The 24,107-nt window shown below is 50.4% G+C and overlaps 1 protein-coding gene across 2 annotated transcripts; it reads left to right on the forward strand.

Annotated features, from left to right (window-relative positions):
* Positions 1-11,333: 11,333 nt before the first annotated feature.
* On the forward strand, positions 11,334-19,370 carry PNP (purine nucleoside phosphorylase). 2 transcript variants are annotated; one of them, XM_055341848.1, is made up of 6 exons: positions 11,334-11,406; positions 13,639-13,808; positions 17,298-17,401; positions 17,605-17,780; positions 17,914-18,104; positions 18,772-19,370. In XM_055341848.1, the coding sequence occupies exons 1-6, from the start codon at positions 11,396-11,398 to the stop codon at positions 18,987-18,989; spliced, it is 870 nt and encodes a 289-aa protein (XP_055197823.1). In that variant the 5' UTR covers positions 11,334-11,395; the 3' UTR covers positions 18,990-19,370. The 2 variants fall into 2 exon arrangements, with proteins under 2 accessions (XP_055197823.1, XP_055197824.1); XM_055341849.1 differs by lacking the exon at positions 11,334-11,406 and adding an exon at positions 12,635-13,368.
* Positions 19,371-24,107: the final 4,737 nt, after the last annotated feature.

Genomic DNA, 24,107 nt, shown 5'->3' on the forward strand with positions numbered 1-24,107 from the left:
AGCCTTCACCTGGGTTCTGATATTGAGACACAACTTTCCCAGGGCAGCTGCTACTTAGATGCTGGGTCCTACAGACACAAAACGGGGAAGGGTTTGTATGTCTACAAGGGGACAGGTCAGTCTGCTGCTCCTTCTGCTGTTTCTGGTACACCAATCAAGTGCTGTTCTAGAATGGAGCAGGGTTCATTAATATGTACTGTGGTTACACTTACACTCCAAAACCTTCCTTATGATTGTCCACCTTCACTCAAGCCATACTTGGTATCTCTTAGATCTGCTTTTGTCTTTTTTTTTTTTTTTTTTTTTTGAGACAAGTAGAGAGAGCGAATGCATAAGTGGGGAGGGGAGGCAGAGAAGCAGGCTCCCCATTGGGCAGGGAGCCTCTGGCGAGGCTTGATCCCAGATCCTGACCTGAGCTGAGGACAAACCCTTAACCAGCTGAGCCACCCAGGTGAAAACTTTGTTAACAGAATCAGGCAGTGGTCCCGTGTGGCCTGTGGGCTTTAGTTTGCCAAGCCCTGGCCTAGAGGATGAGCTAAAGGATACAGAGGATGAACTGTAGGTTGGGAGATAAGGGCGGGAGGAAGTTCCAGAATGTGATGATGAAGTTCTCGAAGAGGAAATGGGCGGGAGGTCCCAGTAGTTTTCATGACCTTGAATTCCAGCTGACGCAGGGAATCCTCTTCCTGCCTCAGTCTCGGGTTGTCAACAGTAGAGCACAGCTGGGGTCACACCAAGCATGAAAGGGCAGGACTCAGAAAGAAATCCCTACGGTCTGCTGGAAGAAGGGCTCCTTACTTATGGATCTGATCTGCGGGAGGGACGGGATAGTATTCAAGGGAGGAGAAAGGGATCAGAGGCCAGGCAGTAGGAGCAAAAAATATCCAAGCATCAGAGCTAGGGTGGCCTGAGGAAGTGAGACCATTAAAAGATACTAGCAGCAGCAGCCGGAGGGCTGTGGGGCTCCTGGGGGCTCACGGTCCAGGCCCTAGCGCCCGATGGGGCTGCTCTTTAGGCGGCTAGGGTGCAGCTTGTCTGGGTTGGGGGGTAGGTAGGATGTGATCATCGCTGTGGTCCTAAGAGTCTGCCAATTTAGGACTCTCTGTTAGAGAAGGTCGGGCCCACCAATATGTTTCATAAAACGTATAAGCAGTGTCCGCCACACAGAGGAATGCATGTTAGGAGTCCGGAGAGTTCCACTATTAACGGACTTCTAATAGAAGGGGATGCGTAGCTGGAAAAAATACAGAAGAGAGGAACAGTTTTATGTGTCAGGAGTAAATTCATCATTTTGAAAAATTTATTTACAAAAGGAGCATCCTAGGTAAAAAAAAAAAAAAAAAAAAAGCCTTTGAAGATTTCAGTTGCTTGACATGAGGAGATGACACTGTGTAGCCACTAATAGGGTCTTTGTCCATATTCCGTGCCCGGTGCTGGGACAGTGTTGAGATTATGGGAGGTCCGCATTGTTCTGCAGCCTGCGCGGTTCAAGGCACACATGGAGACTTCTAGTTTTTGGCTCTGGGTGCCACACCCTAAAGGATAAACCTGGATAAGGCTATGTCAAGAGGACGGTGGCCAGGGAGTGGAGAATACGTCCGTGATGTGCTACATAAGTGTGTTCGCCACGTAATTCATTGTCCAAACCGGGATGTGTTAGGAGAATGAAAGAGGGCTCTTAAGAAAAATTACCCCCAACCTGGACATCAGGCAGGAGAGTGACTGAGTATCCTTTTCCCAGCGTACTGGGACATTTACCCAAATAAATTTTCGTTTGCCGCGCGGCTTCATTGCAAATTCTGTTTGACGTTACGTGGTATCCCAAGTGGGCCTGCAGAGCCCCTCACCTCCCTCCTCGGCCCTGCATGGCCCTACACGGCCCTACACAGATTCAGATAAGGTACCTACACAGTCAGTTGTGCCTCGTTACCTCCCCATGCCTCGTTACCTCCCCAGTGGTCCCAGGCAGAGTCTGTGAGTCTTGTGATCTGAACTTCCCACGTTGAGGCCCTCCTCTACTGGAGTGTTCTCTGTGCCCCGCTGGCCTCAGGACCTCACTTCCTGCTGTTGCTGGGTGAGTACTCGGTCTCTCTTGAAAATGGAAAGATTGGGGCACCTGGCTGGTTCGGATGGTTAAGCATCTGCCTTCACCTCAGGTCGTGACCTCCAGGTCCTGAGGTCAAGCTCCATGTCAGGCTCCTGGCTCAGGGGGTAGCCTGCTTCTCCCTCAGCCTGGGCCTCGGCCTCTCCCCCTGCTAATGTGTTCTCTCGTTCTCTCTCTCTCTGTGTCTCAAATGAATAAATAAGAAAAAAAACTTAAAAAAAAATGGAAAGATTGCTTTCTGAGGCATACACTGCTAGGCAGTCTTCTGGAAATCTCGATGGTTTTTTTTTTTAAGATTTTATTTATTTATTCATGAAAGACACACACAGAGAGAGAGGCAGAGACACAGGCAGAGGGTAGAAGCAGGCTCCACGCAGGGAGCCCGATGTGGGACTCGATCCCAGGTCTCCAGGATCACGCCCTAGGCTGCAGGCAGCGCTAAACCGCTGAGCCACCCGGGTTGCCCTGGATGGTTTTATATGTAAAAATTACTGGCCTTCATCCTGCAAAGTCCTGCCTGTCTAGACAATGTTGACCTGGGATGATTTAAAATTTAATTGGCCAACTTGGGGCTCTTTCAAGATTCCTAAATTAATCTGTGCAATCAGTGCAACCCGTGCAATCAAGAAAGGGTATAAGCCTAAACAGCAACCCAAATGGGAAGCTTATTTTAATTAGCATTTCAAGGCCTCAAAATGTTAATGACTCAAAACCTTCCTTCCAGGACACTAGTTCTAAACCAAGGCAAATGCTCAATTGTGTCAGAGACTTTCTGAACTAGAAGAATCCCCGGCTGCTCCACCCTTCCCTCCAGCTGCTTCAGCCCCTGTTTACCTGTGCACCATCCCTCCCTCCCCGGCCTGCTGAACTTCCCTTCTACGATGATTATCTGGAGCCTCTTCAGGACGTACCCCTGTTAAAGTTAAGCCAGGAGACGACATTTTAGGACGCCTGGTGTCTCGTTCTTCTTGGACTAAAACTGAGCCCTGAGCTATTACCAAGGAGTTCCCCAACCCTAAGGAAAGCCCTGTTGGGTTTGCTAGAAAATTCTTGATTGTAGTCCAGATTTATAAGCCAGGATTCTCTGATCTTTATCAGCTCTTTCACATGTTCGTAGGTGAAAGACTTGCCAGAGAATGGATGCAGAAAAGGGGACGGACAGATCCTCTATTGGACTTCCCCACAAAAAGGCTTTCGACATGAAAGAAGCCTCAAAATTAGCTGAAAGACCACAAAAAGATTCCTGCTGGTTTCCCCCATACTATCAACCAGAAAATTAAAAAATCCAAAAATGTGTTCAAAGATCTGATGAATGTGTTTTTTATTATTTTGCAAGATTTGAGAAAAATTTTAAACAATTGTCCGGCATTGAAGAAGTTGACTATTATACTTCCACCCTTTTAAATTCTGCTTTTATTAAAGGTTTGAAAGAGAAACTTGAAACTCAAAACACTGCAACTTAACTGGGCTGCTAAGCAACCAACCCCCTGACCTAGTTAATTATTGCTGGGCAGCTCTTCCAGGCTATTCAAAACGATACAAAAAGGAAACCCACACAAGCCCTAAATACCCTAATATAAGCAACCTAGGTTATGTACCTGCAATTAAAAAAATTAACTTTCCTACCAAAACTCTCCAGGCACATCACCCCCTAAGGGATTGCCACTACTGCCAAAAAGCCTGGACATTGGAAGAACTGTCTCAAATTTGAGAGGCTATGACAGTTTGATTAGCCCCCAAATTTCACTGCATCTTTCCCAGGAAAACAAGCCACATTTCAACATTAGGGCCATTCTCGGCCCCCAAAGGGTTTTTTTTTTTTTTTTTTAAATTTTTATTTATTTATGATAGTCACACACAGAGAGAGAGAGAGAGAGGCAGAGACACAGGCAGAGGGAGAAGCAGGCTCCATGCACCGGGAGCCCGATGTGGGATTCGATCCCGGGTCTCCAGGATCGCGCCCTGGGCCAAAGGCAGGCGCCAAACCGCTGCGCCACCCAGGGATCCCCCCAAAGGGTTTTTGTTTATTTTTCCACCCTCCAGATTAAAATTTTGGAGGAGATGGATTTCACTGTGGAAAATGAAGTGACCAGAGTCCCTGTAGACACCTAGACAACACTGCTTGTCCTTAACCCCACTGGCCCCCCCTACCCTCTGCCCCAGGGTACTGGAACTACTCAGATGGTAGCAATTTCTAATATACCTATAACTAGTTTAAAATTATCAGCAGTGCTCTTTCAGAGGGACTGAGTCCTTCTTCAAGGGACTCGCCAATTCCTTTTAGTACTTCAGTGGTAATTCATCTTTTAGATTTCCTTGAGGCCCCTGAGGCACACATATCTTTTTCCCAAAAGAAGAGAATATTTTTACATCTGAACCTGATGAAAAACCTCAGGAAGATTTCTTGGTTACTGTCTCTGTGTTCTTTGTTCTTTATGGTTTTTTGTTTGTGTTTGTTTTTTTAAGATTTCTTTATGTTTAAGTAATCTCTACATCTAGTGTGGGGCTCCAACTTAAAACCCTGAGATGGGGCAGCCTGGGTTGCTCAGCCGTTTAGCGCCGCCTTCAGCCCAGGGCACGATTCTAGAGACCGAGTCCTGCGTCGGGCTCCCTGCATGGAGCCTGCTTCTCTCTCTGCCTGTGTCTCTGCTTCTCTCTCTCTCTCTCTCTGTGTGTGTGTGTGTGTCTCATGAATAAATAAATAAAACCTTTAAATAAAAAATAAAGACAGCCTTCATGACCTCCCTGCGTTGGGTCACCTAAACTGCAAGTTGCTTTTTCCTTTCTGTCCACCAAAGAAAGAGAAGTGCCCTCAGTGCCATGGGGGTCAACACAGGTCCACGGAATACTAGAGCCAACAGTTAGACTGGGCACTTCCCTCCTTGGTGGAGGGCAACTGCAGCTACTGCCAACTTGCCACAATGCATAAAGGGCACCTGGTTAAGCGTCTGCTTTCAGCTCAGGTCATGGTCCCAGGGTCTTGGGACCCTGCCCCACACTGGGCTCCCTGCTCTCAGCCTGGCGCTTCCTGCTCTCAGCCTGGCGCTCCCTGCCCAGCTCCTGCTGCTTGGGCTTGCTCTCTGTCAATGAAATAAATACACCTTTAAACAGGAACAGCGATGGCTCTGTCCTTACCATCTATGTGCCCTGCTCACTAGAAGCTTTGTTAGCTCTCCTCACACTCAGCTCTTACCTATACTGGCAGGGTCACCTACAAAATTCTTTTGCTCCCCACCCACCTATGGTCCCTGCAATGAGACCATCGCCCATGACCGTTTAATGCTGCCTAACCAACTCCTAACCCCTTGAATTGCTGAACAGGAAATGCCCCCTCAAGAATGCTGAATTAGGGGCACCTGGGTGGCTCAGTCCACAAAGTGTCCGATTCTTGATTTCTGCTCAGGTTGTGATCTCGGAGTTGTGAGACTGAGCCCCGCGTGGGCTCCACACTCGGCGGCGTGGAGTCTGTTTGTCCCTCTCCCTGTGCTCCTTCCCCCCCCCCCCCCCCCCCGCTCACACACACTGTCTCTCTCAAATAAATAAATACAATCCTTAAAAAGAAAAAAAAAAAAAAGAATGCTGGATTAACCTGGTTTACTGACAGATCCTACTTAAAGGATGAAGCCAGTGACTACTGAGCTAGTGATGCTGTAACATCCTTAAATGAAACCCCTGAGGCTACAACCATACCAGAGGCCGCTTCTGCTCAGCAGGCAGGGCTCTCTGGCATGAACTAGAGCCTATTTTCTAGGTAAAGATAAAACTGCTAACCTTTATACCAATAGTAGATAGGCCTTTGGTGTGCTCATGATTTTGGTATGCTCTGGAAATAAAGAGGTTTCCTGACATCTGAACAGAAAACAAAAAATAGTTCTTACAAATTAGATCTTTATTTATTTACTTATTTTAAAGATTTTATTTATTTATTCATGAGAGACACAGAGAGAGAAGCAGAGACACGGGCAGAGGGAGAAGCAGGCTCCCTGCGGGAAGCGTGATGCGGGACTCGATCCCAGGACTTCTGGGATCATGACCTGAGTCAAAGGCAGATGCTCAACCACTGAGCCACCCAGGTGTCCCTATTTTTTTTTTTTAAGATTTTATTTATTTATTTGAGAGAGAGATAGCATGACCGGGGGTAAGAGGAGGGACACAGGATGAAGCAGGATCCCGCTGAGCTAGGAGTCCTGTGCTGGGCTTGATCCTAGTACCCTGGGATCATGACCTGAGCTGAAGGTAAACACTTAACCGGCTGAGCCACCCAGGCGCCCTATATCAGATCTTTTTTTTTTTTTTTCATATTAGATCTTTTAAATGCTTTCCAAATTGCCCAAATCTTTGGTGATTATTAAAATTCCAGGACATGCTATGGCAAACATAGGGAAAAGCAAAGGAAATCATTTGGTTGATACAGCTACTAACTCAGCTGCTTTAAGTCAGCCCCTACCTTATTACTCATTACCTGCAAATTTCCATGTGTCCTGAATTTGCTGATGATCAAAAAGATAAAATAACAGAAGTCCAACCGTTAACTATTTGACAACATAGAAGGAAATGGGCATAACAAGGTTGTAAATTTAACCCCACATGAAATTTATGGGAAGGTCCTAACAATCAGTCCTCTCTCCCTGATTGTCTACAGAGACATGTCCTGCAATATATACATGATCTGACACATTAGAATGGTGATAAGAGGGGCAGCCCGGGTGGCTCAACAGTTCAGCACCTGCCTTCGGCCCAGGGCATAACCCTAGGGTCCTGGAATCGAGTCCTGCATCGGGCTCCCCGCATGGAGCCTGCTTCTCCCACTGCCTGTGTCTCTCATGAATAAATAAAGTCTTTTTAAAAAAAATAGAAAAGCCTCCTAAATGGTCATCTCTGCCTACCATAGACCTACAACTAAGAATTTCCAGAAAATTTAACCTATTCCAAGTCACTCTTTGAGACTTAGACCGGAAGCCACCACCTGGTGTAGAGCGCTTTCCCAGGAGTCAGGACCAGACCAGTTATGGATCCTTCTCCTAGAGATAACACTCTGTTTAACCCTTCGGTTTCCCTTCATCACCTAAAGCTCTTTAATTTACTCTAATCGCATTATTGTTTGCCATTTCCCAAAACAAAACACCCCACGGATGCCAATTATTGCAGTGATAATAGGAAGACAATTAAGCTGGTTGAAATACTTAGATTATTGTCCTCTTGTTGGAATCCTTATGATCTTTGCTCTTTCACACAAAGTTGGGGGTAAAATCTCTCCTTTGGCTAAATAAAGATTCCTACTACTGTAGTGACTTCTGGCTCTTAAACTGATGCCACTATTACCCTCCTTTAAATTAGGTTCTTTTCAGGCACCTAGGTGGCTCAGTTGATTAAGTGTCTGCTTTTGGCTTAGGTCATGATCCCAGGGTCCTGGAATAAGTCTTGCATTGGGCTCCTTGCTCAGTGGGGAGTCTGCTTCTCCCTCTGCCCCTCCCCCTGTTCCTGCTTGCGCTCTCTTTCTCTCTCTCTCAAATAAATAAATAAATAAAATCTTTTTAAAATAGGGCAACCCGGGTGGCTCAGTGGTTTAGCGCCTGCCTTCAGCCCAAGGCCCGATCCTGGAGACCCGGAATCGAGTCACACGTCAGGCTCCCTGCAGGGAGCCTGCTTCTCCCTTTGCCTATGTTTCTGCCTCTCTCTCTCTGTCTCTCATGAATGAATAAATAAAATCTTTAAAAAAAAATCTTTTTTTTAAATATTTTATTTATTTATTCATAGAGGCACAGAGAGAGAGAGAGAGAGAGAGAGAGAGAGGCAGAGACACAGGCAGAGGGAGAAGCAGGCTCCATGCAACAAGCCTGATGTGGGACTCGATCCCCTGTCTCCAGGACCACACCCCGGGCTGCAGGCGGCGGTAAACCACTGCACCACCAGGGCTGCCCAAAAAATCTTTTTAAAATTAGTTTCAAAAAATAAAATAAAAATAAAATATTAGTTTTTTTCCTTTCTCTCCCTTAAAGAGATGATTTTCCTGACTTAATGCCTCCCCTGTTTTCTCCCTGAGGAAACACAGTCATATAAACATCCTAGAGTCTAGCACAGGTAGGAAATCTTCCCAATTGTTGGATCTGCCAACATCAAGCAACTACAGGCTATGGAAGATACAATACACCTTTGATCATCCATGGTTACAATCTCTGGTCACTCTTATACTTCCGAAATCAAACAACCTCTTCTGATTTTACTCACTGTGTTAAAACAGTCTTACTTCCTTGCTTTACCCTAACCCCTGCCCAAGAACTGACCTGGTCAACAGCTCTCACGGAAAAACTCACTCTCTCACCCTGTTCTAAACTTCATCAAGAACTACCTGTTGGAAATTGAACACCAATAAAAATTAATTTATTAAAAAAATAAAAAATAAATAAAAATTCTTGATTTTAATGAAAAAAAAAAAAAAGAACTACCTGCTGGAATAAATAAATAAATAAAACAAAACTACCTGCCGCTTACACTTGGCTCATAAAAACACATCGGAGCCTAACTGGTTTTCCAATAGACACTTCTGGCCATGAGTTTTTCTTTTCTTTTCTTTCTTTCTTTCTTTTTTTTTTTTGTAAGATTTTCCTATGCAAAAGGTTCTTTCAACTAAGTTTGCTATCAAAAGAAGCATTTACCCGCTGCTTAAACAAAACAGATTTGATTGTCTCCTGTGTTACCTCCCATACCCACGGTGAGTCTATGGATAATCAGACATGAAAAGGAATATTTACCCTCCCACAGGTTATATTTTTGTCCATGCCTGCCTGTAGGCAACCTTGGATATTTGACTGCCTGGATAACGTAGTTTTTGAATGTTGGTGAAGTCTGAAGCCAATGGCCAGGAAATAATTCTTGAGACCTCTTTGGTGCAAAAAAAGTGCTTTTCTTTTTTTTTTTTTTAAGATTTATTTATTTATTGGGGGGGGGCAGAAGCAGGCTCCACGCAGGAAGCCCAACGTGGGACTCAATCCCAGGTCTCCAGGCGGCGCTAAACCGCTGCACCACCGGGGCTGCCCTAAAAAGGTGCTTTTGTGAAAGCAGGGACAGGACCCGTGGGCAGGAAGAGCTGCTACACTGGGGTTGTGAGGAATGGCTGATTCTATACTCAGGAGTCAGGAGAGATAAGGAAAAAGTGAGATGTCCAAAAGGACTTTGATGTGCTAAGGGAGGCTCTCAGGATGCTGGAGGCCTAGCTATTGTCAAGCTGGATTGTTTTTCCTTCTAGTAAGGCATTAACATGAAGACAGTTGGGAGCTTCCTGGAGGAATGTCCTGCTCTCCTTGTCAATGGGCTGCAGGTCATAAAGACATTTAATTGTTTACCTTCCCTTTGGCCTCTGTTTCCTCAAGGGAAGGGAGAGTGATATTAGGGCTCCAGGAAATTGAATTCTGTTTTTCTGGGAGTTAGGCTATTGATAAGAAGGCTTTTCCTTGTAATAAGACATTGGAAAATGATAGAGACTCCTGTCTTGCGGGACTGTGATCTCTATTAGTTAACCATTTGTTTTCCCTTCCCTTAGGTTTAGGACAGCCAATAATGCCTGAGGAATGTCACACATATTCCAGCTTGGGCGGGGGGGTGCAGGGTGTCAGCTTGTGCTTTGTCCTCAGCTTGCCTTCAGCTCCCTCATCGTAGACAGTCAGAGAAGGACAGGACACCGTCTCCTAAAAACTCCAGTTTCTCCACTGTATTTCACTTGGTCACAGGGATCTCTCCTGCCCTAAATACTCACCACAGAAGCAAGCAAGCTCCATCCTTTATCAATGACCACCCAGGTGACGACTCCTCCAAACAAGAAGACAGTTGTTAGGGACATTCTCAGGACTGTGACCTCCCACAGGGTACAGGATGTATCCTTCATCACAGGATGAAGGAATGGATTTCCTTAGAACTGGGGATCTTTTTATTCTGGGAGGATCTGCTACAAATGCCATGATTAGGAATCTGTCCTGGACTGTTAATAGAACCGCCAGGTCCACAGCGAGGGCCATAGAGTGCAATGGTCTCTAGGTTCTCGGGCCTGAGTCGTGCTAGGTGGCAGAGGCCTTTGGGCTACTTGCTCCAGGAGTCTGGGTCACCCCGGGACTTCCTGCTGTACCAGGTAACACTTCACAGACAGGCTCAGTGGAAAACTACCAGAGTGCTTAAACTTGCCCTTATTAAAAGGAGTTTCTTTGAGCTCTAGAAGTCGATTTAGCTTTTAAGTTTTCAGACCTTTTCAGTGGAGCCCCACAGGACGTGGAGCCCATGCAGGATCCGGATTCCAAATAATATTCATTATTGTACTTATGTTCTCCATTTTTATTATAATCAAATAACTGATGTTCTGTGTTTTTTCGCCGTTGCTTAGCCAAAGGCTTCGCATGACCTTCCGCATCTGTGACCTTTGCCTTCCCTCCTCTGCGGTATGTGGCTTGTAGGAAGGGGTCTTCGAGCCTGGTGGACCCAGATGGCCCGACGGAGAGCACGAGGGTCAAGGGGGGGCAGCACGGGGCGATCCCTGCGGGGGGAGGACGGAGCCCGACGGCGCCCGGAGCCCCAGCTGTGGACGGCTCCTGGGCCCTGGCGGTCCCGGGGCGCAGGTGGATGTCCAGCGGGGACCACGGCCCTGAGCCAGCCCTGAGCCAGCCTTCACCTTGCGAGGCGGCTCGTGTCAGCCTGCGAGGATGCCCCTCCTGGTTCCCGGCCCCTCCTGGTCCCCGGCCCCTCCGCGGGGAGCTCGCTCCGCCGCCCCCGAGTCTCCCGGGTCTGCGCTCGCTCCTCTCCGCTGTGCACGCTGTGCACGCGGGCACCGCCTCGGGCTCCGGCTCCGTCCTTCGGCCCCGGCGGCGGTGGCTGCTGTGGCCGCGAGCGGCGGGCCTCGGGCTGCAGCGGTGCAGGGGCTTCCGCGGGGGAAGGCGGGGTGGGGGGGAGGGGAGAGGAGGGAGGAGGCAGGGGAGGGGGGAGGGGGAGGAGGAAGGGAGGGGGAGGGAGGAGGGAGAGAAAGCAGGGGGAGGGAAGGAGAGGGAGGAGGAAGGAGGGGGAGGGGAGGAGGGAAGGAGAGGAAGCGGGAGAGGGAGGGAAGGGGAGGGGAGGAGGAAGAGAGGGAGGAGGCGGGGGGAGGGGAGGAGGGAGGAGGGAGAAGGAGGGGGGAGGAGGAAGAGAGGGAGGAGGCGGGGGGAGGGGAGGAGGGAGAAGGAGGGGAGAGGAGGGCGGGGCGGGGCGGGGCTCTGGGGCCGGGGCTTAGGGCCCTGCGCCCTGCGGGAGCCCCGGGAGCGCGGCGGCGGCACCATGGAGAGCGGGTGAGGCGGCGGCGCGGGGAGCGAGCCCGAGGGGGCGCGGGGGGCGGGGGCGGGTGAGCAGGCGTCGGGGGCGCCCCAGCCCGACCCGACCCCCCTCCCCTCCCCGTCCCTCCCCCTCCCCTTACGTCCGTGGCCGGGAGCGCCGCCGGGTCTCGCAGGCCGAAGTTCAGGGTCCGCCCCGGCCGCGGAGCCCACTGACACGTTTTTTTTTAAGGAAATTAAGACCGGGGTGCCCGCCTGCGGCCCAGGGCGTGACCCCGGGGTCCGGGACCGAGCCCCGCGTCCGCCCCGGGGGGGGCTCCTCCTCGGCCCGGGTCTCCCGCCCGCGTGTCTGACGGGAGGGCGCGGACGGTCTTTAGGAACAAAACGTGCGGTTTTAGGTTTGAGCGTGCGGGAGGGGGCGGAGCGAGGACCGAGCCCCGCGCAGCAGGTCGGGGCGGGGGGGGGGGGCGCGCAGGGGTGTGGGGGGCTGGGGCCCAAGGAGGACGGCGTTGCTGGCCAGCTGGGTGCCATCTGGGTGACCCCCCCGCGGTCCCTCCCCCTCCATGATCCACCCCCCTCCCTGGACCCTCCATGGTGCCCCCCCCCGTCCACACTCCGTGGTCTCCCCTCTATGGTCCACCCCCCTCCCTGCCCCCCCACCCTGGTCCCCCCAGTGGTCTCCCCCTCCCTAACCCCCCCATCTCTGGTCCCCCCCCGTAGTCCCTCCCCCCTTGGTCACCCCCGTGGCCCCCCCACCCCACCTCTATGGTCCACACCCCTCTCCCTGATCCCCCACTCCGTGGTCCCCCCCACCGTGGTCCCCACTCACCCCCCTCTGGTCCACACCCCCTCCTTGCCCCCCCATCGTGGTCCCCTCCCAGTGGCCTCCCCCTCCTTGACCCCCCCTGTAGTCCCTACCCCCGTGGCCCTCCCTGTGGTCCACACCCCCTCCCTGCCCCCCCCCCCCCCGGTCCTTCTCCCCCCCCCCCCGCCGCCTGGTCCCCCCCAGTCCCCCCCAGCGTGTGGGGTGCGGAGCAGGGGTGGGAGAGGGCCGGCGCACTTCCTGGCAGGGCGGGGCGGGGGTAGGGCAGGGGCGGGGCGGGGCTGGGCCCCCGGGCCGCGTCGGTGGGGTCAAGGCCCTGGGGCGCCCCGCCCCCAGAAGCGCCCCCTCCCGGGGCACCCCTGGCACTGGCGGGCGGGGGAAGACTTTGAAACAGGTTATTGGCTTGAAAAGATACAACTGAGACTAGAAGCCAGGGTGAGTTGTGCTTTCCTCTAGGCCAGAAATTCCTAAACCTGTTTGTTTTTTAAAGCTGGTTTTTAATCAGAATTTCCTAAAACACTTTTGTGAAAAATAGAGCCTGGGGGCCCTTGGGAGGCTCAGCAGTGGAGCATCTGCCTTCAGCCCAGGGCGTGACCCTGGGGTCCCAAGTCGGGCTCCCTGCAGGGAGCCTGCTTCTCCCTCTGCCTGGGTCTCTGCCTCTCTCCGCGTCTCTCATGAATAAATAAAATGTTAAATAAAAAAAGGAAATTGTATTTATCCCTGCCCTCAAGTTAGTCTTAACTACATTTTGAGTATCTTAGTGATGGAAGGGGTAGGAGGATTGCTTTGGGCTTGTCGCTGCCCTAAATAGGTCTTAATCCTTAGACCCACCCTTTCATCTCCTTGATTTGATTATTCCACTGTACTCCCCTGTGGGCTCTGGTCCCTTCCTCTCTTGTGCAGAGGTATCAAACCTGCCACTGAGGGCACCTGGGGGGTTCAGCTGGTTGAGTGGCTGCAGGGGGCGGGGAGTGTGTGTGTTGGGATGAGTCCCGAGTCCCGAGTCCTGAGTCCTGAGCCGGGGCCCCTGCTCAGCCAGGAGCCTGCTTCTCCCTCTCCCTCTGCCGCCTTCCTGCTTACGGCCTGCGTGCTCGCTCTGTGTGTCCAACAAACCTGCCAGTGGTACTAAAACGGAAGTAGGGCTGGGGGATGGAAACGTAAGTGTCATTAACTTTTGCAGGGCCCTGGAATGCGGAGGGAGTTTCCTGGGGCCTTTGGGTGGGTGTGATGCATGAAAGGGAGTTGGGGGGGGGGGGGCTAGCGCGGCCCCTCCGAGAGCAGCGATGTGGGCCTTGGCAGCTCTGGGGCTAGCTTCGGTGACCTCAGCCACCCGGCACAGCCACCAGGCCTTCGTGCACTGAGGGTCATGAGTCTGCGATGCCCTTGTGACAGGAGAGAAACTTCCTTGGTTTTTCCTCTTCTCCTAGATTTACGTATGAAGACTATCAGAACACCACCAAGTGGCTTCTGTGCCGCACCAAGCACCGGCCGCAGGTGGCGGTCATCTGTGGATCCGGGTTGGGAAATCTGGCGGACAGACTGACGGAGGCCCAGAGCTTTGACTACAGCGAGATACCAAACTTCCCCCGTAGTACAGGTATGGCTGGGCCGGGCCGCGCTCGGCTGCGGGTCCCTGGGACCGCGGGAGGCAGCGCCTGCCCACACGCAGGCTGTCCTCTGCACTGGGGACAGTGGCTTTGGGGAGGACCAGCCCTCCAGGAGCCGGAGGGACTGCAGAAGGAAACTCCCGCGGGAGTGATTTCACAGTAGACGGGGCGTGTGCGTGGGGGGTACCACGCGGTGACAGGCTTCCATGCTGCCCTGATCACGACCCCCAGAAAGCTCCGCAGCACCTGGCCCACCTGCTCCCCACCCCACCACGAGGTTGCTGCATCCACGCGGCCCCTCTCCCCGCTTTCCGGCTGCAGATTAGATGGGTACAGTGGTGCCTGCAGCCCCGACAGTCTGGCAAGCCCTGCCCCGCGTCTTCCTGCCCTTTGCAGCCCCGCCTTCCCCTGCTCTAGCTCCTGCCTCAGGACGAGGCACCCGCTGGTGCTGAGCAGCAAAAGAACACACGGGCTGCCGTGTTCCTGCTGACAAAAGACACATAATGCATGACTAGGCGAGACCTAATGCTACTGACCCTTTGGAGGGGGAGAGGAGCAGACCTCCTGGATGCTCCACAGGTAGCATATCAGCATCCCAGGAGCTGCCGGGACAGGCCAAGGCTCCCCCGAAAAGAGGCAGGTGGGGGAACCTGGTGTATGCAACACTTGGTCACGGGGCAGGACCTCGAGTCCCACGTTGGGGTGGAGTTTACTTAAAACTGGGGAGAGGCCCTGCCTTCAACTTAGGAGCAAGAAAAACAACCATGTGGGGCAACACCCAAGTCCTCACTGCTAATAGGAGATGAACTTTTGAGCAGGTAAAGTTGCCCCTTGGTGACCCAGCCCCCTGCAGGATGCCGGGGTGTCGAGATCCACTCCTGCCCGTCCCCCTTTCACGCTGAGAGACTAGACTGGAGTGAAAGCCATAAACGAGGTTGAGTCGCAGCCTGTTACATATAAGAAATCGGATTAGCCCTCCCGGGTTTAGGGGTCCCCTGTGTTTCCCGACCTTTTTCTATTTATGGCCTCTGAAAGCGTACTTTCACCTAGGGTTCGTGAACCTTAAACTAATGACCTTAGCCAGTTCTCGTCCGGGGGTGGGGGTGGACCATGGAAAGCATGAGGGCCAGGTAAAATACGGGCAGAGGTAGTTTATTCGGTTTACTTATTAATTCTCAGATAACTGGCTTCAATTACTTTATTCTGTACACTTCCACCATCCTAACTCCTTTCTCTATAGAGCTAAAACTTTGCACAGTTGTTTTTCAAACACTTTGGAGCAAGATGGGGCAACCAGAGCAGGGAGGTGACAATGAGGGTCAGGAAAAGAAATATTAAAGAGAGGGAGGGCCAGGCACCCGGGTGGCTCAGAGCCATGGACCCTGGTTTCAACTCAGGTCTGATCTCGAGGTCGTGAGCTACCAGCCCAGCGCCTCCTGGCCGTCGATGCACAGTCTGCCTAAGACCGATCAATCGATCGAATCTCTAAGAAGAGACGGAGCGAGGGCAAAATTTTCTAAGAGGGATAGCAATGACCCTGGCTCCGTTCCATCCTACCCCCCACCCAAGGGCGCCGTACTTCAGTGATTAGTAGATTAACTTTTAAACTTTATCAACTTTTTTTTTAAGATTTTATTTATTTATGGGAAACAGAGAGGCAGAGACACAGGCAGAGGGAGAAGCAGGCTCCCTGGAGGGAGCCCGACGTCGGACTCGATCCCAGGACCCCGGGGTCATGACCTGAGCCAAAGGAAGACGCTCAACTGCTGAGCCACCCAGGCATCCCATAGGGGAATTTTTTTTAGAAATTTCTTTTTTTTTTTTAAGATTTTATTTATTCATTCATGAGAGACACAGAGAGACAGAGACACAGACAGAGGGAGAAGCAGGCTCCATGCAGGGAGCCTGACGGGGGACTCGATCCCTGGTCTCCAGGATCCCGCCCTGGGCCGAAGGCGGTGCTAAACTGCTGAGCCACCCGGGCTGCCCTAGAAATTATCTTTTTTTTAGAATAAAGACCTGCTGAGCAGGGAGCCCTATGCGGGGCTCCATCCCAGGCCCCCAGCAGACACTTAACCAACAGAGCTACCTGGGTGTCCCTCAACCTATTTTTTTTTTTAATACTCAGGATTTCCTAACTCTCATTTCCGCTGTATTACTGGTAATTTTTTTTATAAGGTCTTTTGTCTCTGGTCCCTCAACTCTTCCTCTTGATTTTGGTTCCTCTTTCTCACCACCCATTCCTCCGGGGGATGGGTGGCCGAGGCCATCAGAGGAGAAATGCCAGATAGGGAGGCGGTAATAGCGGCTATTATGTCCGCGTGGGGAGCGGACCCACACCCCTGTGGGCCCCACTGGGGGCCTGTATTCCCACAGTCATCCTGTGGGTCCAGACTCAGCGCCTTTGCCCGCTGTTCAGTAGCCTCTTTAGGGAGCTAGAATATACCACGAGCTCCCTTTCAAGAGTGAGGAGGCATTTGGTCTAGTGAGGGTAACTGGTAAGAATATACATTTTGAGCGACGTCCCGGTGGCTCAGCGGTTTAGCACCACCTTCGGCCCAGGGCATGACCCGGGGTCCCGGGATCGAGTCCCGTGTCGGACTCCCCACATGGAACCTGCTTCTCCCTCTGCCTGTGTCTCTGCCTCTCTCTCTCTGTGTCTCTCATGAATAAATAAATACAATCTTTAAGGAAAAAAAAAAGAATATACATTTTGAGAATCTTAAATTCTTGGAAAAGTGATCTAGGATGACTACATTCACTGCAACTATTATTGCTCACTTGTTTTGTTTTTACTCATTTTTATTCTCTGTAGTATGGCTTTCTCATTCTTTTCAAGTTTCTTTAAAAAAACCTTCCTCCTTTCCTTTGATACTTTGTTCACACAGAACATCCATATTCCCATAGCCTTGCTCATAGGATATACTTACATACTTAGTAGGCTTATGATTGATTTTTTTTCTAGTATTTAAAAAAGATTTTATTTATGCATGAGAGGCAGAGGGAGAAGCAGGCCCCGTGCAGGGAGCCCGATGCGGGACTCGATCCCGGGACCCCGGGGTCACACCCTGGGCCGGAGGCAGGCACTCAACCGCTGAGCCACCTGGGCTGCCCTGATTGATTTATTTCTGCCTCCATCAGATTTCAGCTTTCCAGGGATCCCTGGGTGGCGCAGCGGTTTGGCGCCTGCCTTTGGCCCAGGGCGCGATCCTGGAGACCTGGGATCGAATCCTGCATCGGGCTCCCGGTGCATGGAGCCTGCTTCTCCCTCTGCCTCTCTCTCTCTGTGTGACTATCATAAATAAATTAAAAAAATTTAGGGGGAAAAAAAAGATTTCAGCTTTCCGGACGAGATCATGTGTTGCTTGTCTGCATTATACCTCACACGTTGAGCACAATGAGTTGGCTCGTAGTGGTGCTCCGTGCACATGTCCCATGAAAGCATCACCCCATTTTTTTCTCCTCTGTTTTGCATCCAGTGCCGGGTCATGCTGGTCGGCTGGTGTTTGGGTTCCTGAATGGCAAAGTCTGCGTGATGATGCAGGGCAGGTTCCACATGTATGAAGGCTACTCGCTCTCGAAGGTGAATTGGGGGCGTCAGCCTGGAAGGTTGCAGAACGGGGGCAGAGAGGTCTCAGTCTTGTTTTATCTCTGAGCTACCTGGGCTATGTAGATTTGGGCCCCCTCCTTTTTCTTTTCCCGTGATAGACACCTTGCACAGCCGTGTGGCTGAATTGGTGAAATTTAAAAAAAACCCTTTCTGATCTTTTATTGTGCACCTGTAAGGTGACGTTCCCCGTGAGAGTTTTCTTCCTCATGGGTGTGGACACCCTCGTGGTCACCAATGCAGCCGGAGGACTCAACCGTGAGTTTGAGGTTGGAGATATTATGCTGATCCGTGATCACATCAACCTACCAGGCTTCAGTGGTTGGAACCCCCTTCAAGGGCCCAATGATGAAAGGTGCGTATCTGTCTGTTGAGTTGAATTTAACTTCATTATTTTCTTATAGCTGGATAGGGTCTAAGGACGTGGGTGGGAATTAGGAGAGAGCTCATGTGGTTCCAGTAACCTGAGATTGCAACCTGTGCCCTAGGTTCGGAGTCCGTTTCCTTGCCATGTCTGATGCCTATGACCGGGACATGAGGCAGAAGGCTCACAGTATCTGGAAACAGATGGGGGAGCAGAGAGAGCTGAAGGAAGGCACCTATGTGATGGTGACAGGCCCCACCTTTGAGACCGTGGCCGAGTGTTCCCTGTTGCAGCAGCTGGGGGCAGATGCTGTTGGTGAGACGGGGGACACGGCTGGAGGGCTGAGACAGAGGGACTTACCAAACAGGGACGGAAGAGGGTAAAAGATTTGAGACCTAAGTGGCAGTCTGAGAGACTGTCTGACTCAGGGAAGATTGAGTTAAACTGTTCTGGGGGGGGTTTAAAAAAAAGATTTTATCTATTTATTCATGAGAGAGAGAGAGAGGCAGAGACACAGGCAGAGGGAGAAGCAGGCTCCCTGCGGGGGGGCCCGATGCAGGACTTGATCCCGGGACCCTGGGGTCACGCCCTGGGCCAGAGGCTGACGCTCAACCGCAGAGCCCCCCCAGGCCTCCCTCCATGACTGTTTCTAAAGATTATCCTAAAAAAATATATTATTAATAGCCACTCTCTGTACCTGGAAGATGGAACTGCATCATTAGAACTGACTTCGAAATGACCAGAAACAGGTCTAGAAATAACGGTAACGTTTGTAAGAAGTGTGTAAAGCCCTCCAGGCCCTCCGAGGCCCCACACTTGTTTAAGCAATACAGAGAAACCTAAGCTGGGCAGGAAACGAGCCACTTCTGTGGAGGACTTTTTTGAGCCGTTAAATGGCCAGTGGGGTCACGAGTGGAGATGAGGCCAAAAGCTGAAAAGTCGTTCGAGGATCCTGACAGTGGTTTCCCTTTCTCCTCATCAGGCATGAGCACGGTGCCAGAAGTCATAGTCGCGAGGCACTGTGGACTCCGGGTGTTTGGCTTCTCTCTCATCACTAACAAAGTCATCCTGGATTATGAAACCCGGGAGAGGGTGAATCATGAGGAAGTGCTAGAGGCGGGGAAACAAGCTGCACAAAAACTGGAACAGTTTGTCTCCCTTCTCATGACCAGTATCCCGCCTCCCGGCAAAGCCAGCTAACCGGCCGTGCAGCGCCTGGCCTCCCCCTATGGGATCCAGTGCCTACTACCTACTTGGGCCCTTGCGGGGTCCCGTGCCTCTGTCCTTAAGTAGTAGGAGAAAGGAGAGGAGGATCCCCGTCTTTCGCCCTCCCCGTTGCTGTCACCCCCCTTCTTCTCCGAGAGCTAGCGCTGAGGCCTGCCTCGCACACGCCCGGGCTGGTGAGCCTGTTGAGCTTGGCGCGGTAGCTACTGCTGCGCTTTAGAGACCTTGCTTTCACATTCCTGGGCCCGTGGTGCCCCCTGCAAAGCACCAGAGCCCGCACAAGGGCCGGTCCTGCCCGATACCTCGTGGGCTTTAATATCACTGTATTCCGAGAATAAAAAGAAGGATGAAATGGCATCTTCATTTTTGTGCCGTTTGGGGTGAGACGAGGGGCCCAGGCCCATGTTGGCGGGAAAGACTGAGGTGACCCGTGTGGTGTGACGGCTTCTGACACTGGCCGCGGGGGGCTGGGAAGAGGTGGTGTCGGAACGCGTGGAAGAACGGCCAAGCCAGGGAGGAGACCTCCCGATGTTGGGAGCTGAAGGAGGGGCTGACGCTGAAGGAGGGGCTGACGTCTGACACCAGAAGGAGGAGGGGAAGCCCGGTGTACCTCACCTCACCGTTGCGCCTCTGTCCTCCGTGTCCCCGTCTGCACTACCGTGGAACCTGACTTGGTTCCCTGACCTCAGCTGTTCCCTGGGTGCCACTGCCTCCTTAAGCCCCGACGGTATTTCCTGTCGAGGTCTGCCCCTCTGGACCCTCACCTCCCCGTAGTTCTCCGCACCCCTCAGCACCCCTCGTTCCTTCTCTCTCTCCGCCACCAGCCACCGCCCAGATCAGAGTCCCGCCAGCCCAGGCCAGTCTGGCCCCTTGGCTCCTCCCTCCTCCTCTTTGAGCGCCTCCTTCCCTCCTGTTGCTTCCTCCTGGGTTCTAACCCTCCTCCTCACTTGTCCCTCGAGCCTCCCTGTGACCCCGTTGGGGCATTGCCCTTGGCCGGCTCACTGCACTATTACCTGGCTGTTACCTGCGCGGAGCAGTTTGCTGCAGAACCACACCATCTTTGCCTTTTGAGAAAAGATCAAGTTGGATGAGCCACTCACTACGATATGTCAGTTGTCCATTGGAAATTTCGAAAACCTCTCAAATCATCCTTGGTTTGGTAAATGACCTGTCAACCTGAGCCCAGTACGAGGAAAAAAGCTTCTGGAGTGGCCCCTGTCCCCACTCTTTGTTTTGTCATTTCTTTGTACCTCCACCAGCTCTAAAACCCTACGTGGGGGGATCTCCGGGGAGCTCAGCGGTTGAGCTTCTGCCTTCAGCCCAGGGCGTGACCCCGGGGTCTCGGGATCAAGTCTCACGTTGGTCTCCCTGCAGGGAGCCTGCTTCTCCCTCTGCCTGTGCCTGTGCCTCTCTCTCTCTCTGTCTCTCTCATGAATAAATAAATAAAATCTTAAATAAATAAATAGATAAATAGATAAATCCCTATGTGGACCTTTAGGCACTCAGCTAGCATCTGTCATGTGTCCATTAGAGAGCTGGTTTAGAGGGAAATACTATGTGTCCTTTAAATAATATACGGTTCTAACTTGTTCATCTAAGGAGACCGTTTATAAACATTTTTTAAAATCAAGTTAATGAATTCTATAACTCAGCCAAGAAAATGTTAAACTGGGAATATGACAATGGTCCTCTCAACCGCCCTTCAATCTTGAGACGCATACATGAAACCATTAACTTAATGTAAGCTGGTATAGAACATGTATGAGTTCCACAGAATGGAGCCCAAAGGATAAGCCAGTTGTATATACTGTACCCTGAGGATTGGGTCGTGGGATTCGATCCCGGGGCTCCAGGATCACACCCTGGGCCGAAGGCAGACACTCAACTGCTGAGCCACCCAGGTGTCCCTAAATGTTATTTTATTTTATTTTATTTTTTTAAACAAAAATGCATTTAGTGCCTTAATTCAAGAGTCTTAAGTTTTTTTAATTCTAAGTTAAAGTATGAAAAATGAGATTTACACAAGTGTTTCTTATTATATTCATGTTGGGACTTTAAATATGCCCCCGTGGTGACAGAAAACGAACATTGTTCACAGTAACTACTATAAACTAGGGTGTGATAAGGATAGCAGGTGTAGGCACATAATATCTAATCATAAGTAATGTGTACTCTGCATTCAGGTAGAGTACTAGGTTCAAGGTGTAGGAGTTGAAGGGAGAAAACCTGAGCACAGAGTGCTTTCCGTTTCATTTTTAGAAGCACCTTTATTGAGATAATTCACATGTATTAAAATTCATTTAAGAGAAATAATTCAATGGTGTCTAGTAGAGATAGATAACATATCAGGTAACAGAATGGTGCTTAGTAGCACTGATAACAGATAAGTGCAGTCATCCCCACTTTTAGGTGAATTTTAGAATATTTTCATCAACTCAAAGGGAAATCTTGTACTTATTTACTCTGCCCCCAACACAACCTAGCCCCAAGCAGCCACTAATCTATTTTCAGCTCCATAGATAGAACTCCCATGGACTTTCAAATAAAGGGAATCCTATATGGGATCATGTGGCCTTTCTATCTGGCTTCTCTCACTTAGCATGTTTTCAAGATTCACCCAAGTTTTTTTTTTTTTTAAGATTTTATTTATTTATTCATGAGAGACACACACACAGAGAGAGAGAGGCAGAGACACAGGCAGAGGGAGAAGCAGGCTCCATGCCGGGAGCCCGACATGGGACTCAATCCCAGGTCTCCAGGATCACACCCCAGGCTGCAGGCATCACTAAACCACTGCACCACCAGAGCTGCCCAAGATTCACCCAAGTTGTAGCATCTTGTCCGTGCTTCGTTCTTATGACCAAGTAAGACTCCACTGCATGGAAACACTGGTTTTGGGGATGCCTGGGTGGCTCAGCGGTTAGCGCCGCCTTCAGCCCAGGGTGTGACCCTGGAGACCCGGGATCGAGTCCCACATCAGGCTTCCTGCATGAATCCTGCTTCTCCCTCTGCCTGTGTCTCTGCCTCTCTCTGTCTCTCCGTTTCTCTCATGAATAAATTAAAAAAAAAAAAAAAGAAACACTGTGTTTTATCAACTCTTCAAAGTGTCAACCAATTGGATCAGTTTAGGTGAGCAAGAGAATAAAAGCAGAAAGTCAAGGGGTATAGGTCTCGGGATACTCTCCAGGGAAGGGTAGTTCTTGAAAACAGCCCGTGATGAGTCTACTGCTCTCTAGAGAGGCCTGCAAAATGGGTCGATTTTCTTACATCTCAGGACAGGTGTCAAAACACACTGCAAGGCAGGCTTCCTGCCCTGGCCCTATCATGGTCATCTTCATCAACACCAGTAATGATCATTAATCATGTACTTTGTATAGAACATTGTCCTAAAAGCCATACAATAAATTGGTAAAAAGACAAGGGCTTCCAATCTAAGCAGGAGACCGGATATATCTCAATCAGGGACACCTGTGTGGCTCAGTTAAGCGTCTGCCTTTGGCTTAGGTCATGATCCCAGGGTCCTGGAATCGAGCCCTGCATCAGGCTCCCCGCTCAGCCTCTGCTGCTTCCCCTGCTTGTGCTCTCTCACTCTTTTCTCTGTCAAATAAATCTTAAAAAATAAAAGCTGAATCCGTTGTGCCCTCTAGACCTACTTTTAGTCTTTTCCTATGTTGTCATCATTTGGAAAATTTTTGGAAAAGGAACATGTGAAAAGTAGTATATGCTAAGTGCCAATGATAACATGTGCTGCAGGGATTCAAAGAGAACCAGCGTGGCTGGGAGGGGGAGGGCACCGTGAAACTTGGATTAGGCCTTGCAGGAAAAATACGACAGAAGGCACCCCACGGAGGCAAATTCAGGAATGTTTGACCACCGAACAGAATAAAATGGCAAAATTGAAGAATTTGTAAATGGGAGCAGTGGGAGATAAGGTGGATGGGGCTGGATTGTTCAGGGGTGTGATTCCAGGCTGGGTGAGATCCACCTTCTCTAGGCAAAACGGCCAACCATGGAAGGCTTTTTAAGTAGGGTTGATGGGGATTCCTGGGTGGCTCAGCCGTTTAGGGCCTGCTCTTGGCCCAGGGCGTGATCCTGGAGACCCGGGGTTGAGTCCCACATCCGGCTCCCTGCATAGAGCCTGTGTCTCTGCCTCTCTCTCTTTCTGTGTGTGTCTCTCATGAATAAATAAATAAAATATTAAAAAAAATAAGTAGGGACTGATGAGTGAAAATCACACTACTGTTTTGATGGATAGAAGTCAGACTGGAAAAAAAAAGAAGTCAGACTGGAAGCAGAAATGGTTGCTTCGGTGTTAGAAACACTTTCACACCAAATTAGCTAAATAAAAAAGCATAATTGGTTGTATTAAGTATTTAATTTTTAATCAGGTTGGTCTTTTGTAGTGCTTAAAAGAATACAGTGTTATAAAATATAAAGGCAAAAGTACAAGCAACTTAGAAATGAAAATATAGGGCAGCCCGGGTTACTCAGTGGTTGAGCGCCGCCTTCAGCCTGGGGTGTGATCCTGGAGACCCTGGATGAGTCCCGCATCGGGCTCCCTGCCAGGAGCCTGCTTCTCCCTCTGCCTGTGTCTCTGCCTCTCTCTCTCTCTCTCTGTGTGTGTCTCTCATGAATAAATAAATAAAATCTTAAAAAAAAAAAAGAAAATGTACACCGAAGTCAAGTTAGTGGTTTTCTTTTTTTTTTTTTTTAGATTAAAAGTTTGAACATAGTTAAAAACCTAAGTGACGTAAGATGTGCACAGTGAAGTTTCAGTTCCATCCTGTTCTCCATCTGCCTTTCTTCCCCACCCCACTGGTAACCCCGTAATAGTTTCTAGTGCATTCTTCCTGGATCTATTAAAAAAATTAACAAATGCAAATACATATTTCTTATTTTGGCCCCTTATCATCCATCGAAGTCCATACATTATGTGCGTTGTTATGCATCTTACTAGTTTTTTTTTACGTCTTGGAGGGGTTTTGCATCCTTAATGTGCTTCCTGGATGACTTAGGTCAGTGCTGCAAGGGCACATGTCTGTCACCTCAGGGTTTGTAGAAGCGAGGAAGAACATGGCCTTACTGAGTTTTAGC

This window comes from Nyctereutes procyonoides, unplaced genomic scaffold, assembly GCF_905146905.1.
Source record: "Nyctereutes procyonoides isolate TBG_1078 unplaced genomic scaffold, NYPRO_anot_genome, whole genome shotgun sequence".
In the NCBI taxonomy this organism is placed as follows: domain Eukaryota; kingdom Metazoa; phylum Chordata; class Mammalia; order Carnivora; family Canidae; genus Nyctereutes; species Nyctereutes procyonoides.